Below are 17,113 nucleotides of genomic sequence, written 5' to 3' on the forward strand. Positions count from 1 at the left end.
ACGGGATTAGCCTAGTAACTTCTTAACAGCTCAAAGTCCAAATGTACTGGCTGAATGGGTGTCCGCTTGGCCACGTGGAGATGGATAGTGTGATTTTTGATGATAATGATGATAAAGAATCACTTGTGTGAGAGCATTAAAAATGTCCATCATATAAACAATCAAATAAAAGGCACTAATTGCATTGTCCTCCCAGTCAGCCCATCACTTCATCACCTGTTACCCAGCTGACACCCCCCCACCCCCACCTTGAAAATTAAACTTGTTTGATTAGACGTGTTTGCTTTGCCTTAACGCGTCACAATCTTTAGGGAGTTATAGGTTAAAAAAAAATTGCTGGCATATCATCTCAAACTCATTAAAAGTCCTCCTTCAGAAATTCTTAGGCAAATGAGAGTCTTATCAGATTAAAAAAAAACACTACAGGAGTGCTGCTGGCTGAGGGAGTCCAATCTCAAAGTGAGGAGAGAGATCCAGTTAAGCACCCAGATAAAGTAATCCGTCGTCAACAAACCCGAGTCTGCGTGGTTAACTGTGGCTCTGCTATGATTTAATGGATATTTGAACCTCAACTCTGGGGAGGTCAAGAGGATCGTCTCATTTGGCAACTCGGATGACTGACAATGCTTTTCCAGAGCATGTGCAGGGATGGAGTGGAGAGTAAAGCACTTTAGCTCAGTTGGACTTCATATCCAAGTGTGACGCTGGATGTGGATTAGAATAAAAATGCGTAATTTTGTTGCTTTTTTGTCTTTTAGTGCCACTTTATAAATTCACTGCTTTTGCTGAATACGTGATAGTAAAATGCATCCCCTGTAGGAGCTGCACCAGCTTTAACATCCTCTACATGTCTGCATCAGTGCGCGCACAGTTTTGGCGCAGTCTGGCAGAACCCACCTTTTAAAATTCCGTGTATTTTCCCCTCTAACCGCGTGTCATTTCACCGGATCACTCTGCTGTAGCAGGCCGCCGTGTTTGATATTCACTGTGCATCTTTTTTTCATACGGCTTTCAATACAATCCGCTCGGTGGCTCGCTTTATCCACATTGAGTCCCTGAGTAAACTGCGGTGGCAGAGCCCTGCGAGCAAGGCGGCTCAGCTTTGGGTATCAATAGAACTGCGTCGTTTTACTGGGCCACTGGACCCATCTCATAAAATGAGGCCAAACTGTGTTATTTTCATTTTTATTTGGTCTTGGGCTGCTGCGCAACGGCGACGGAGCGCCGCGGGTACACCGTGCGTCCCATCTCTCTTTACATGCTTTTATTTGGAAGAGGGAAAAATAAAAAGCGCCAGCCCCGGCATAAACACATTGGCACACAGATCTCGTTTCTGCGCGCTCCGGTTGGCTGGGCACGCCGTCATATCCACATGGATGTGCCTGTCAGAGAGAATATGGGCGGGCGCAAAATGGTGACGTGGAGGTCTGGAGAGGGGCGCAGTTGGATAGGCAGTGCGCAGGCAACAGCTGAAATGAAGAGAGTGGTGGAGTGTGTGTATGCGTCTGGATCTAATATCACCTACCTGTCCTTGTCACTCTGATAGTCAGCCGAGGTGTTTACCGCCGATGCTAGTATGGCAGCGCCTCTTTTAAAGCATTTTCCACTTTAAACAAAGAGGTTTCATCTCATCAGGAGCTGCTCTGCTGCGCGTATTTTGGAAAACTGAACACATTCCGCAGACGGACTTTCCGCTTTCCTCGCCGCACTAAAAGGGACTTATCTGCTTTTGACAGCCAGCTTTTGCGATCTTCTACTCATGAACTCTATGAGGGATCCATTAAACATAGACCATCACCACCTTACAGGGAATAAACTTGCCTCCGCGCACCACACGGCTCTGGCGATGGCCTCCACTTTACAGCCGCTGCAGCGGTCTGTGGACTCTAAACACCGGCTAGAGGTGCACACGGTGTCGGACACATCCAGTCCGGAGTCAGTCGGTAAGAACCGCCCGGGGTGCAGATGTTCTCAGCAAGGCGCCGCAGATGTCATCAAAAACATCCAGTTAAGCGACGTAAAGGGAGCTTCGCGTGCATGCAAATAGGCGATTATAGCTGTCATTTTATTCACACATAATTAGTTTGGCGTGTGTGGCGTGGTGAAAAGTTTCTGTGTTGTGTAAAGGAAAGACAGCATGTCTTGTGTCAACTAAAATTAGTCAGGCATTTAGTCAAGTACTTAGTGTTTGGATTAAATCAAAAGAGGCAATTATAATCTTTAAAACTGAATGGAAATGCCAAATTAAAAAATAATAATTGGGTTTATTTGATGAATCAGAGCATTCCTTCCTCTGTGAAGCCAGAACAGCTCATCCATTTCCCAGCACTGTCATGGATTCAGGATTTTTTTTCCCCTCAAAAGCACACAGGCCTTAATCCCCCTCGACCCTGTCTGAACCAACTTCTCTCCTCCTGACAGAAAAAGAAAAGAACCAAAATAAAAACGACGACTCGTCAGACGACCCCTCGAAAAAGAAGCGGCAGCGGCGGCAGAGGACTCACTTCACCAGCCAGCAGCTGCAGGAACTGGAGGCCACTTTCCAGCGGAATCGCTACCCGGACATGAGCACGAGGGAGGAGATAGCCGTGTGGACCAACCTCACAGAGGCCCGGGTCAGGGTGAGTGTTCCCCTGGGTGCAAACAAAAACAACTCGTGTGTATAGTTCCGGGTAATTTGTGCCAATTGCCCGGTTAACCTACAAATACTCTGCACCATGATATTTTTACGCACGCACAGCAAACTTTACGCACGGCTGAAATTTCCTTAAAGTAATGTAGGTCACGGTTTTTAACTGGAATACTAATAATCACAGGTTTGTTTTTTTTCAATATACTGTTGCTTCATGTTCAATTTAATTACACTGCATATGTTTGTCTAATAGGCTAAATATAATCCCAAACTTCTGTAAACAATGCAAAATAATCAGTTTTTTAGCGCAATTTGGCACACTTTAATTTGCTCAGCAATTTCACAATAAAATAAATGACATAGATATTTGTTATTTCCCTATTAAGTGCAATAATTACCCATTATTACGTTGTTAACGGTTGAAGCTGTTGACGTGTGTTGGTGGCAGATACCAGTCGTGTTCTCCTGTTCGTGTGAAAGAGGTGCAAAGCTTGTATTTTGCGATTGTCGCCCTGGTGCTGTATGATTAAGGTCAGCGTGTTTGTGGACGCCTGCAGAGGAATACACATCCTCTCCACTTTAAGATTGTGCAGTGACAGCACGGTGTGTATTGTGCTCTGATAAAGACGGAATCAACGCGTGCACAGAAAAATAAATATTAAGAAAAAGCGTTTGGGTTTGGTAGAATTTTTATTGTTGCCTGTAATTTAAATTTAACGTAAAATACAAAAATAAAGGTTTTTGTATGGTTTAAAAATGGGGAAAAAAACACTGCAATAAATAGAGGCTATAAAATAGTGTGTAAAATTCAGAGATTGTTTCTAACCTTCTCTAACGTCCTTTGCTCTAGGTTTGGTTCAAGAACCGGCGAGCCAAGTGGAGGAAACGGGAACGGAACCAACAAGCCGAGCTCTGCAAAAACGGCTTCGGCCCGCAGTTCAACGGACTCATGCAGCCCTACGACGACATGTACCCCAGCTATACGTACAACAACTGGGCCGCCAAGGGCCTCACGTCGGCCTCTTTATCCACCAAAAGCTTCCCCTTCTTCAACTCCATGAACGTCAACCCCTTGTCTTCGCAGACCATGTTCTCGCCGCCCAACTCCATATCCTCCATGACTTCCAGCATGGTGCCGTCGGCGGTGACCGGCGTGCCGGGCTCCAGCCTCAACAGCCTCAATAACTTGAACAACCTCAGTAACCCGTCTCTTAACTCCGGGGTGCCCTCCTCGGCGTGCCCCTACGCTCCTCCGACCCCTCCTTATGTGTACAGGGACACTTGTAACTCCAGTCTGGCCAGCCTGAGACTGAAAGCCAAGCAGCACTCGAGTTTTGGATACGCCAGTGTGCAAAATCCGGCCACTAATCTGAGCGCTTGCCAATATGCCGTGGACAGACCAGTCTAATACCTACCTGCACTGCAAAAAATAACCACCTTAGCAAGTCATTATAGGCTGGTGGTGACGCGTAAAGTGGTAGTGAGGGAATCTGGCAGAGATAATTACGCCTTTGGGGGAATTTTCTTGATAATTTGGCATTTTCTTGACACAAGTTGGACATTATTCTGACTTTTTCCTTCAAGATATTGCCATATATTCCTTGAAAATCCCCAACCAATGTGAGAATATTCCATCCATTTATTTTCTTTGGGAGGGGGGAACTTGATTTTTAGGGCAAGTGATTTGCCATGATGGTCATTTTTTGCAGTGTGTGGGTAATCACAAACAGCCGGCCACAGGAACAAGAGACTACTACAACTACTTTTTTTTTTTTCCAAAAAGGGCACTAGAAGACTGAACCACTGAAACAAGCTCAACTCCACGTCGGAGTCAAAAAACTGAAACGGGAGATTTTAGGTTTTATTCCCCCTTTTTGATGAGTCCAGGCCTGCTTCACACTGCGCCACAGTAAAACTAAAAAAAGGCCTGTTTTATTTTTCATATCTCGTCATGAGGGTTTTTTTTTTCTGGTGGATTTTTTGGACGTTAATTGTTGACTGAAAAAAAAGGTTGTATATATTTGAATTATCATCTCCTGTTTTGTCGAGGCGAATGCGCTATAACCCTCCAGGTTCAATTTATCAACGCATGTGGAAGAAGAAAAAAAAAGAAAAACCCTAAAAAGGAATCATGTTTTGCTTGCAAACAAAAAGGGAATGTACATACTAAAAAACGCACCAGTTGTGTGTTTCTAACATATTATAAATTTATTATTAATGTCTGTGTGAATATCGATTTAGAATAGCAATTCTGGATTTAAAAAGAAAAAAAGAAGAAGCATCAAAAATGTTCCTGCGACAAATTATTTGGTTTTTGCTCTGTGTATACTATTTGGTACGGAATTATGTTTTTTTTTTTTTTCAACATCCAAAAAACTATTGTGTTTTATTTAATGGAAGTAAATATATTGTTCAAAAACATTCTGATTTTTATTGAATCCTTGTGTTAGTCTGTTAGTGGAGTGTAAAGCAATGACAGTGTGTCTATAGCCTTTCGATTATGTGAGCTGCTTGTGCGGCTAATCTATAGAGGAAAACAATGGGCCGCTCCAATACACATAGCGGCGAGATGCTCCGTCAGATTAACTGCTGAATACATGTCTGCACTGCTCAGTCAAGAGCCTCGGCGGGTCCACTGGTGCTTGAAATAACACGGGAATCAACAAACAGGAGTTGGACCACACAACAGTGACAACAGTCCATTAGGGTTTGTTTTTGTGTCCCTGTGTTTGAACTCAGGAGGGAATCTCTAAAGAAGATTATTTGGAGAGAAAAAAAAAACATTTAAATAAGGATTTTATAAAATGCAATTGTCTAAATTCACATTTTATTGTCCATAAATTGCAATTTTGAGATTTAAATTAACCTTTTTTTTTTTTTCCAGAGTTTATACTCATATTTTTATGCAAGTCTTGAATGTTTTGCTCCACAAATTTAAATTATCTTCATGCACCTTACCTGATTCGCACATGCATCTGTTTGCTTTTGCATTATAGTTTTCTTTTGCACCCTGGTACTTTTTTTAAGTCACGCTTTGTAGCGCGCAAATGCGCCAAAGCAAAACAAAGCTACGGTCTGGGGGGAAACTATGATTCACAAGCTTGAGCAAACAAGCAGAGCGCACTCAGAGAGAGACAGAGGGAGAGATACGGAGGTATGTGGGGCCGAAGCTGAGTGCAGGAGGCGGGGGGACGAGTGCAGCTTCGTGGCTGCAGGCAGAGCGCGCACACCGGGCAGGAAACACTGCTAAACTCCCTGCAGAAAAGAGGAAAATAAATGGTGCAACTTTGGTTTTGCAGTGACATGAGATCAGTTTCCAACCTCATAATACTGATCGTGTGAGTTGTTTGTGTTTGTATTCTTTTAAATTACTCACCACTATACAAATTAACTAAAATATTAAAGAAAATGTAAGCGCTTTGGTAAAAGGAGCTGATTTAGGATCTGATGTCATGCAACAAGAGGCCTTAGGTCATGTCTCGAGGGGGCGTTATTATGAGGAGAAATAAATCGCAGCTAATCCAAATGTTGTTTTTACCAAAAAACTGCTAAACAACAAACACAAGAGGAGCATTCTTCTCCTTTCACATCTCTGATTTCCCGAGCTGCAGTGCGCGCCCTGCATCCTGCGGCCTGAACTCCCGAACTCGTCCTCCAAAATTAGATTCTTATTTAAAAAAAAAACAAAAAAAAAAAACGTGCATGCCCTTTTGTTGCACGAGTGTCACCTTTTGATGGAGTCGGTAACGCAGAGCAATAATCAGCTGACAGGGGGGGATAAGCCTCGGCTGCTGCAGAGGCCGAATACGCAAGTCTGCGAGTCTCAATACACATCGACACAATCACCACGGGATGACCTGAAGAGAGGAGGCTGCAGGGAAATGTTCATTTGGCTGAAACGGCGCTCAGGACTGCAGACCTTTAGCCTCTGCTCTGCTCTCCAGCCTGCGTGAAGGTAAGAACTTACTCAAGTTTTGATAGAAAACAGCACGCGTGCATTCTAACTGCTGTGGCTGCATGTTGTCTCGTGTTTAATTACAGAGAAATATCACAAAATAAGCTTGTTTTGTACTATAGCTAATTATATTCTGCTCACGTTTTTAGCTGAAATTAATATTCGCTGCAGTCATTTATGAGTCAAACCGATTTTGAATTAGGAAACCTACATGCTTCCCACGCTTAATAACACCTGATAAATACACATAACAAACTTTACAAACACGTAGCTCGTGTTCCAACAAAGATACAATCACAAATCTCTGTTTAAACCAAAATCGTATTTGTCTTGCCTCGTTTTCGGACACACACACACTACTACATCTTAATGTGAGATTTGTTCCGCCAGATGATTAAAAAAAAATCCAATGTGGAGTATAACACACTGAGCCGACACACACTGTCACCTCCTCTCCTCTGGGAATTCAAACAGAAAGCGAGCAAGTGCAAATATCCAAACATGTAGCGTTACACCTCCAATCTAAATAATTAACAATCTCTCAATATTCATGCAGCGGCGGGTTTGGAGGAGACTCGGGGCGGTTTGGGGTAATAACGCTGCATGTTGATATAGCAGAGAGCATGTTTTTTTAATTACACGCTAATAAGGCCTGAAATTTAACCATGGCATTTTTATGTAAAAATACAAGTTTTTGCACAAGTTGCCTGACATGTACGAAAAAAATGAGAAAATGAGAGCGAATTACGATTTTTAACAACGTATGTATGGCATTTTAGCCATGTAGGAGGAAACGTGTAATTTATTGCATGTAATTAACAGATATGGCAACAAATAAAGCTTCAAAGATAAAAACATAATTTAGAATGGATATTAATTATGACTGTGGCCATATCACAACCTTTTTTTCACATGTGCCTTGTCTTCAAAACTATAAAATTCATGCTGCCCTCTCTGGACCACAGAGGATATAAAACCAGCATTTTATTTAAATCAGTGCAGTTTTAAGTTGTGTTGTATTTGCTAAGATGCAACAGAAAGAGTGGAAGCCGAGGGTTATGGGCTAAGGAAATGAACACAGATTTTAGATGTTTTAGAGCATGCTGAGTGATTCTGATCAATAACTTATTTTAAGGAGGCTGATGAGGAGGTGATGCAACAGGCCAAAATTAAATCACTGCAGGACACTGGTGCTAAAAGCAAGGAGCTTTTAAAAACTCAAAGATCACGACTTTAAATGAAAGGGGAAATTCAATCATTTTCAGGTTGTTTAAGACACATTTTTTCTATAAAGAGAGTTGGTGTTTATGCAGGGGTTAAATGTTTTGTCACAATTTGCACATGTGCGTGTCTCAAGAGAAGCATACAAATGCTGCATAATACTAATTGTATACACCTTTCTTGCATCTTCAAATACTTGCAAATGTGCACTCATGCTCACATTTACACACACATATATGAAGCTCTCTGCAAGTAATTTTATTTAGGGCCACTATGGTATAAGAGACAAACTCCTTGCATATGTGCAGCAGGATAAATGTAGGATAACGGCCACAGTCTACCTACAAACACACAACTACTCTGAGCACTTTGCCCGATGCATAAGTGCAGCGGTCAGGCAGCAGAGAGGGCTGCTGTGTCTGGGGGGAGGTGGGTGGGTGGTTGAGGGTTTGGGGGTTTTGGCTCTGAACCAATGGCGGCCCAGCGGCTTCAGCTAAAGGTCACATGGTGTGACCTCACACATTCTCACCCTCACCTAAGGCCCGAGAAGTTCTCCATAACAAGATGCACAACCGTCCATCTCAGCTCGACTCTAAACACCTCAGAGTAACTTTAGAATTATCCAACCTGTTCAGCTTTTTTCAGCAAAGTAATGCAACATTAATTGGAAAATTGGCTGTTGATTCACTGCAACAACATTAATTCTGTTTGCACACTGCAAAACTGATAAATGTATACATCTTTACCTCTGACTTTGATTTAAAGGTGTGCTTTGTGTGAAAATATTGACTTGCTATCTGAACAAAGACTGCTGGTGTCGGCTGCATGTATGTTGCCTGTATGTTGTGTATGTGGATCTGCATGTGTATCTGTATGAATGTGTGTCAGCCCCTCTCACAGTGCAGGCTCGGTGCTGTTTGAGGGCAGGCGGCTGGCCAGAGCGTGTGAAAGCAGATAACCAGGGCGAATTTCATGACGCACACACTTCCTGCTCTCTGAAGTTCTATTAAAGAAGGATGAAAACAAAACACACATCTGAGATGTTTTCTCTCCAAATCAATTTCTACACATTAAGCATGCTGAAAAGATCAGTAGCACGGCTCTTGTGGACCTTGAAATAGTCGAGGGAGAAAAAAAATGATCCATCGGGAGAGACACGTGAATTTATTTGATGGAGGAAACGTATTGTGTATTGGTTAAAAAAATGTTTAAAAATGTACCTGCTGGCTGGCTTGTTGTAGATATCACTACTGAACCTTTTACATCAGCCAGTCATAATCCGGAGCTAAAATGTAAATGTTTTAGGTGTCTCGAAGCCATTTTGCTCCTTAACTGGACAAAATTAAACATTAAAAACAAAAACAAGAGCAGTGAAAAGGCACTCAGCACCCAATCAATCCAAAAAAAGCTCTCTGATGTGTCTGTGTTTGTGTGAGGCGAGCTACTGCAGGAGAAGAGCATGCTCAAACTGTCTGGATAAAAATGCCACTCAAGAGGTATTATTTAGCATTAAGGCTAGCTGTAGTAGACCCACCAAGCTGCAAGAAACTCCTCCAAGCCTGCATGTAGGCCACATGAAACACATGCATTAGACTCTTAATACAAGCACAGTTGCATTTTCTAATGATCCTAAACATGCAAAGAAAATACAAATAACGCATAAACAGGCAGCCTGCAGGCACACCGGCAGCTACCTAAAGTCGTCTTCATGCCTCTTCATGTTAACCTGACAAGTCTAAAGCTGCTAACATTTTAGCCATATCTGCAGCATCGTGTTCAGACACCTTCAGTTTACACAGTCTGCCCCAGATGGCATCTCTCAGCTCTGTTTTCTTTAGGCCTGTCATCTACTGTAACGTCTTAATTGACGTTTACCTCTGTTCGCCGCTGTCAGCCACCCGGAGTCTGTGTCTGACGAGCAGCCTGGCAGGATAGTTTCCCAGGCTCCGACTTCAGATAGAAAATTACACCTTTTGTTTGTTTTAGTTTTCTTTTTTTTTCTTCTCATTTCGTGTCGTACAATTCTCCCTTCACACGCAGGGTGAATTACAAAATGCTGTGGAAATTGTCAAAGTGTCTACCTCGCGCTCTCGTCACTTCATGCTGGTTTAGTGGCCCGAGTAAAATCCTGGCCGTCCATCCTGTCTTATCTGGAGCATCACAGATCGGATAACAGCCAGTTTTGCCCTAACAGAAGCAAAAAGGTTTCCAACTGAATCTAAGCTGCATGCATGAACACTTTTCTTGATAGCAATGACCCTAAATTGCTTAAGTAAGATTTCAGATAGGACCTCAAATCATGCATAACATACAAAAAGTAGACACTTAAATGCGTCACAGTTTTAGGTGGCCTCAGTAGAGACAAAACCTCAAACGCTTGCAGAGTAAATGTCGTACTTTACACGCTGATCTGCTCTCCAGCTGTACAAACATGGCATCTTTGGGCATGAAATGCACAATATTATGGAGAGGACCACTTAGGGAGAAGCTTTCCATCATTTATCCCCTTAATGCCACGTTCAGTTCAAAGCTAGAAGTCAGGAATTAGAGTTTCCTCAATAAAACCTCGGTGCTTTCATGTGGTCCAGTTATTGGGGGGAAAGGGGAGAATTATGGACACACACAAGATCTATACTATACAATGAAGAATAATGTCTCTTACATAACAGGTAAATGTTACGTCAAAAATAAAGGGTGGAGGTTTTGTTTTAAACATTTTGGGGGCATATATGAAACTATGGATTTGGTGGTCCTCAATCAGAACATTTTGAGTATTAAACACTTCATTTCTTGAACTCTGCAGAGTATTTATGCACCAAATTGTGTATATTCTGCCTCTATTATGATGGAAATATCTTCTACTTTCCTGTAGTTATTGGAGGGGCAGCAAATGTATAAACATGGAGGGGAAAGTGTCCCCACACTCTCTCCAAAATCTACACCTCTGCCAAAAATATCTGGTAAATACCAGACTAAAATATGTTTTAATTATAAAGCACAAGCAATCATGTGTTGCATTTTCATTCTCTAAGTACAATACAGTGCAACAGCATTATATTTGCAGAAAAAGAATAACTCACCAGAGTCATAGCTCAACTTTAACTGTAGTTAACTAAAGATATATTGGGTTTAAAACTCAGTTTGGGTTGGGTTTAAAATTATTTCCACTCGTCATTTCCTGACCGCGACTGTTTCTGTACAAAATAGTTCTGGTATATATGAAAAATCCTGAAAGGTAAATAGTAGCTATTACCCATTAACTATAACTACTGTCAAACTACTTTTACACATTCCACATGAGGGCTTTTTGACATTTTTTTAAACATGTTAAAAAAGACAAAAACAAAACTTTGGCAACAATTTAGCAAAGTTTTTTCGAGTTGAAATTTGGCTTACTTTGCACGCAGCCAAATATTAACGCGTCATTATCCTTACCCATATGTCCTTTTGTGTAACATCTCGGGGATAAGCTCAAGAAATATCTTTTAAAAAATCTGTCTTAAAAAAATCTAATTTAAAATAAATACTGCAGAATACTGAAGAAACACAACCTTTGAGTTTAAAAATTTTAATCTTGCTTTGTGTCTAAAATTAGTATTACATATACTTAATTGCTTTTTCTTTCCGACGTTCATAAGTATATAATATTCTAGGTTTTCTAATAATTCTCTGTTTCCTTTTGTCACAATGCTTTTGCGCAGTCTGCTGCAGTGTTCTGTTAATTGTCACTTAACTTCATACTTAAAATTTGGCAAAAAGTAACTAAAAACTGTGAATCACTGTGGATGTTTGCACTATCACACTATGCTGTTGTGGGCTGCAGACAAAAATAGCAACATTCAGGTTTAAAATTGTACATTGTGCCTGACAAATAAATCAAATAATGACTCCCAATCAGGTGACTTTGTGTTGAATAAAAGTCAGAGTGAGCTGAGTGACATCTAGCAGAAGTTAAATCCAACCTGACTATTAATAAACTATTGGTCGTTGTTTTTATTGCCTAGAAGTAGGTCGTTTCTCACATGAATAAATTTCGATTTGCTGCATTTTCCTTCTTACATTATAAATGGTGAAATCATCAAGTTTTTGTCTGCTGCTTCCAGGCCTGTTTGTCTCCAACCTGCCTGCAGCAGCTTGTGGTTACGAGCCTGCGACTCTCAACAACCAAAGCATCCATCGACAGCAAAACTTACAAGCTCTACCCGTCCACTCACAGTATGTCACTCTGGCGTTGGCTGATTTATAAAACGTTTACTCCTCATAAAAACATTTATTTGGATTGCCCTCTTATTTAAGCCAGATGTTGCGAGTTCCACTTTTCCCTGGTGCAAATATGAAGCCATTTTTTCTACTTTAATATCTGGCAGCAGCTTTTTCATCTCTGCACAAACCCAATGGTCAACAGCTCTGCAGGTTTATTCCTCTGTTGATGAGCAGCTGTTTAAAACAAGCAACCATTATATACAGACAGATGTAAACTACAAATGTCTGTAGCTCCATTGTTTGAGGTAACAACATAAATATTGCTTGCTATCTTCATTTCTGCACACATTTATGTTTTGCTTTTTTGTGACTTTCCATTTTTGTGTGAGATGTTATTGTTTTATCCTGCTTCATGATCATATCATTAGGCCATTTATCAAGTTAGAGTTGAAATATTTTCACATTTTTTTCAATCATGTTTGTGATTGTTCAAGTTTTTTTTTAAATAGTGTAATTCCTGTATTTATTAAGTTTTTTTATAATCATCATAATCATCATCATCATCATCATCATCATCATCATCATCATCATCATCATCATCATCCTTTATTATCCATTATCATTAATTCAAGGTGAATACCTGAAAATACTCCATATTCTCCATACTCCATAAAAAATTAAACTAACGTACTCAGACACTATTTTTTTTTAAACATGGAAGGGAGTGGCACAGTTAAATAGAATGTCACTTTGGCAAATACACTTATTCGCTGTCTTGCAGAGAGTTATACGAGAAATGTGAAGTTACAGCCAGTTAGCGTAGCTTAGCACAGAGACTGGAAACAGGGGGGAACAGCTAGCCTGGCTATGTCTGAAGCTAACAAAAAGTCCACCTACAAACACATTTTGTTCACGTCACGTCACATTACGTCACGTCACTTTAGTATGTACAAAACTCTGATTGTAAAAAATGACACATTATGGGTTTTAGGGGGGTGATGTGCCAGACTTTTCAGGTGCAGTAACTTACAGGAGTCCCTGCTGGTTGCCTGTCAACCTCATCGTGGTGACCAGACTCCAGGAAGTTGCTGCGCCCAGCAAAGAATCTGCTATTAGAGTCTGAAACAACAAAATTTGATGTTTTCACACTTTTGTTTTTAGAAGGATGGGGGAACTCTTTGAGCTCTATTAAAACATTTTTATTATTGTTCTTTCCTTTTTACATCTTGCTATGTTTATCTGCATATGTGTCAGATAAGATTAAAGATAAATAAATGTGATCTTTCTGGAGGGACCACAGCAAACAATAAAACATTAACAGGTAAAAAAAAAGAAAAAAAAAGTGCACACTCCACCTGGTGTACCTGGTGGCTCCACTTGTCCACCTCTCCCAGCTTTTCCAACCCAACAAGAACAGACGGTGCGGGGAGCGATTTATTGGATTGGATCCCACCCAGCAGTGACTTATACGCTCAACCTATATGTCACAGATGGTAGGATTTCAGTGTGGTTGATATAGGAAATCCACTAAGGAGTATTGATCTTTCTAAGATCTGCTCTCTCTGCCTGATCTCCACAGGATCTGAACATCCGCAGAGACCCGGAGGGGAGCGGAGCCGCTGGAATCTCAGCCTACCTTTAAACGGTAAAAGTAAAGGTAATACTATGGAACAATTTCAGTAAACAATCTATATATTCTGTAGTACAATAACGATTCAAATAAACTGCATTGAGCAGTTATCGTAACTAGCTTTAACCTCCATCTGAACAGAGTAAAGAAAGAAGTCCGCCTACACCAACTAAAACTGTAACATCAGAAAATCCAAGGAAACTCAGTGTTGACTCACTGTTTGCTTGCCAACGGATCTCTAGGTAGATTAAGTCCACAACCACAACAGTAATAATCAGTTTGCATCAAAGACGTCACCAAAAAGAAAAACAAGAACCTTGCAGATTACTACCTGAAGATAAAAAAGGTACAATTGTGAGATTTCGTTGTTAAGTGCCTCCATGTGTTTCATCAACAAGCATTCTGCAACTAGACAACAGTAAGCTGCCAGTTGTTTTCACAATTAATCAAAGTCTATGAAAATTAAAAAATGTTAAAAATGCTCATCAGTTTTTTCCAGAACCCTAAAGTGACGTCTTCAAAATGCTTTTTTTGTCCAACCAACAGTCCAAAAGCCAAACAATTATATTATATTACCTTTAATATATTATATTATAGCGAATGTTTGACATTTTTGTTTAAAAAATGAAACTTTTTATCGATTGTCCAAATAGTTTGCAATTAATTTTTTCCTGATCGACTTATCGATTCATCGACTAAACTCTGCAGCAAGCACAAATGCATATAAACAATGAAACATAACATCCTGCATTGTACCTTTTGGCCAACCAACAGTTCAAAACCAAAAGGCTCTTCATATGATCATAACTGACAAAAAAAAAAAAATCAAATTCTAACAATCTGCAATCTAAATAGTTGGTGATTAATTTTCTTTTGATCGAATTATTGATTATTGCAGCTCTACAATGCACCCATACATACGACCATGAAAATCTTAAACATTTTCAGTGATGAGCAACATCCCACATGTCTTTTGATATAAAAGCTTACACTATATTGATGATGAATGGCACCTTTATTTTGATAAATCTGGAATGTACCTACTTCCTCCTCTGTAACCTACTCCTAGTACACCCTACTCATCAACGACCACATACACCACTGAGTGTACAGACTTATTTATCACAAAACCAGGATAACTAAATCTGGTGCACATTTTCTCTGCACCTGTCAAAGCAATATTCAATCTGATGGTGTATCTGTGTGTGGCTGTGAAAAACAATACCCGATTATCATCTTGTTAATAAAGAACTTCATTAATGTGTTTACCCCTGCTATTTTGTCTTGATATCTGCACGAATTCCTGTCATGTTTCGTTGATTGACAGACCCTGAGCCAAGAAGCAATTTTGGTCCACATCTCAAATATCTGAAAATAAAAATGTTGGTTTGTTTTTCTACATAAAACTACAAAATTGATTCCACTGTGCATCCTAAGGTGCATGTTTTCATTCTCCAAGTGCCCTCTAGCTGCACAGATTTGACACCTGAAAAACAGCCCATTTTTTCATAGTTTTTGTTTAATTTTTGGACTATTAGCCAGTGGTCTCATGTAAAATTGCACAAGCAGGTTGATGGAACAAGTGCATAAAGCCTACTAGCCCCCTCTCTCTCTCTCTCTCTCTCCGTCTCTGCCTCCCTCAGACAGTTTTAATCTCTAGTAAGACAGTCACGTCCGTGATTTGTCATCTGCCGTGTAAACTCCGGTGGAAAGCGACCCGCCGCCTGCGCCTCCAGTCTCCACAGTCTCTCCTTCATTACTGCGCACGGTGGGAGAGCCAGAGCGCATGGTGTGGTAATCCCTGCTGGAGGGTGTCACCATATACTGTCATTAATGAAACGGAAGACACATATATGTAACCTACACACACATATGCATGTACACACCCGGTCAGGACTGGCTGAGAGATGAATGGCTGCAGCTGCAGCATCTTGTAGACTACACACACAGGTTTATATCTCTCTGCAGGAGATGTTCTGTTGGCTCAGATTTATCCTCTGTAGTCAGTTATAGGCATGGACTACTCCCATTTGTTGTTGTTGATGTCCTTTATACAGTATATGGTACACTGCTGTGAGATCTAATGCTGTTTGCCTAGTTCTGTGTAATGCTATTGTCTGCAAAAATGTTGTTTAATAAAAAATCCTGGGGAGATTCAGTAGTGAATGTCACCTTAGCAGACTTTTTGCATTTCTTATGGCATCTTACAGCAGTAGTTTCCAACTGTTTGTTCAAGTCATGACATCTCATAACAGGTTATGAGTAATTTACCGTAATTTATCCTCTAATTCACAGGGGGAAAAACAAAGATTTAAGGCAAATGTTCAATGCTAATGATTTTAAGGTATTTTCTGAAATCTCTCTTCCACAAAAGAACAGCTTTGAAAGTTGTGATGTGATATCCATGACACACATTGAATGACAATATATTCACAAATGAGCGAGCTATTGAAATCACTACCTTGATATGTGCATATTTAAAGAAAGCCTGAAAAATGTAACGCCTGTTTGTGTTGCAGAAATGTTTTTGTTTATGTGTCCCTGTTGTGTTCATCTCATAAGCAGTTTATCTTGTGCAGCAGCTCTGAAAGATTTTCCCAAAATGTACCCCCTTTAAAATATTATTTTTTCAGCCAAGTACCCCCTGACCAGTGCAAAACAATCGATGTCAAAACTGGCTTCCAGGTCACAGTGAACAATCTTAAACATGAGTGCGGCTGCGGTTGTTGTGGCAGTTTACAATATACGTCAGTTAACGACTGCATTGAAAATAGGAATATTGAATAGAAATTGTGGTTTATTAAACTAACATTTCTATTTTGTTAATTAACTTATTATAGTATAATTATTTTAGGAATTATGCATGATTGATTAACTTCTCATATAACCCTGCAGCTCCAAAGTACCCCTCCGGGTACCTGTACCCTGATTTAAGAAACACTGATCATGTGAATCTGAAGTTAGATTGTGACCTTGTGACCTTTAACAGAGATATTTGTGCATTTTATCAAACTACTGATTATACAATATAATAGGGTTTGACAGAAAGAGTTTGAGAACCACTGGACTAATGAGAAGTGTTTGTACAGCGGCTCCTGTTTTAGGCCTATTTGATAACATGATGTGCAACAGTACAGTTTTTATTAATAAAAAAAGACAACAACAAATTGAATTTCTTCTTTTTATACGTTTGCTGTTGCTGTAGAGGAATTGCTTTGATTTTGCCTAATTTAGTTCTTTGTATCATTCTGTATTTCATAAAAGTATTATAGCTCCTTTATTATAAGCTTTAAGCTGTACTATGTCACCAGTTACTTAAAAGGCTAAGAGGTGACTCCAAGGGCTGATTAATAAAGTGTGACAGTTACAACTTTTCAGTGATTTATTCTTCATATTTCCTTTTTGGCTGGTCATTAAGTGCACATCAGCTGACAAGCTCTGATTCATGTGTAACACCCCAACAACCAGTAGA

The 17,113-nt window shown here is 40.2% G+C and overlaps 1 protein-coding gene across 3 annotated transcripts in view; it reads left to right on the forward strand.

The window, feature by feature from the left end:
* pitx2 (paired-like homeodomain 2) overlaps positions 1 to 4,962 on the forward strand; it is a 64,975-nt gene extending 60,013 nt beyond the window's left edge. For 2 of the 3 annotated variants that reach the window (XM_042493233.1, XM_042493232.1), the window contains exons 3-4: positions 2,422 to 2,621; positions 3,483 to 4,962. In XM_042493233.1, the coding sequence (XP_042349167.1) occupies positions 2,422 to 2,621; positions 3,483 to 4,040 (758 nt within the window). In that variant the 3' untranslated portion in view covers positions 4,041 to 4,962. Of the gene's footprint in view, positions 1 to 1,504; positions 1,944 to 2,421; positions 2,622 to 3,482 lie in introns of those variants that run through there. The other variant, XM_042493231.1, reaches the window with a different exon arrangement.
* Positions 4,963 to 17,113: the final 12,151 nt, after the last annotated feature.

This window comes from Plectropomus leopardus, chromosome 9, assembly GCF_008729295.1.
Source record: "Plectropomus leopardus isolate mb chromosome 9, YSFRI_Pleo_2.0, whole genome shotgun sequence".
Lineage (NCBI taxonomy): Eukaryota > Metazoa > Chordata > Actinopteri > Perciformes > Serranidae > Plectropomus > Plectropomus leopardus.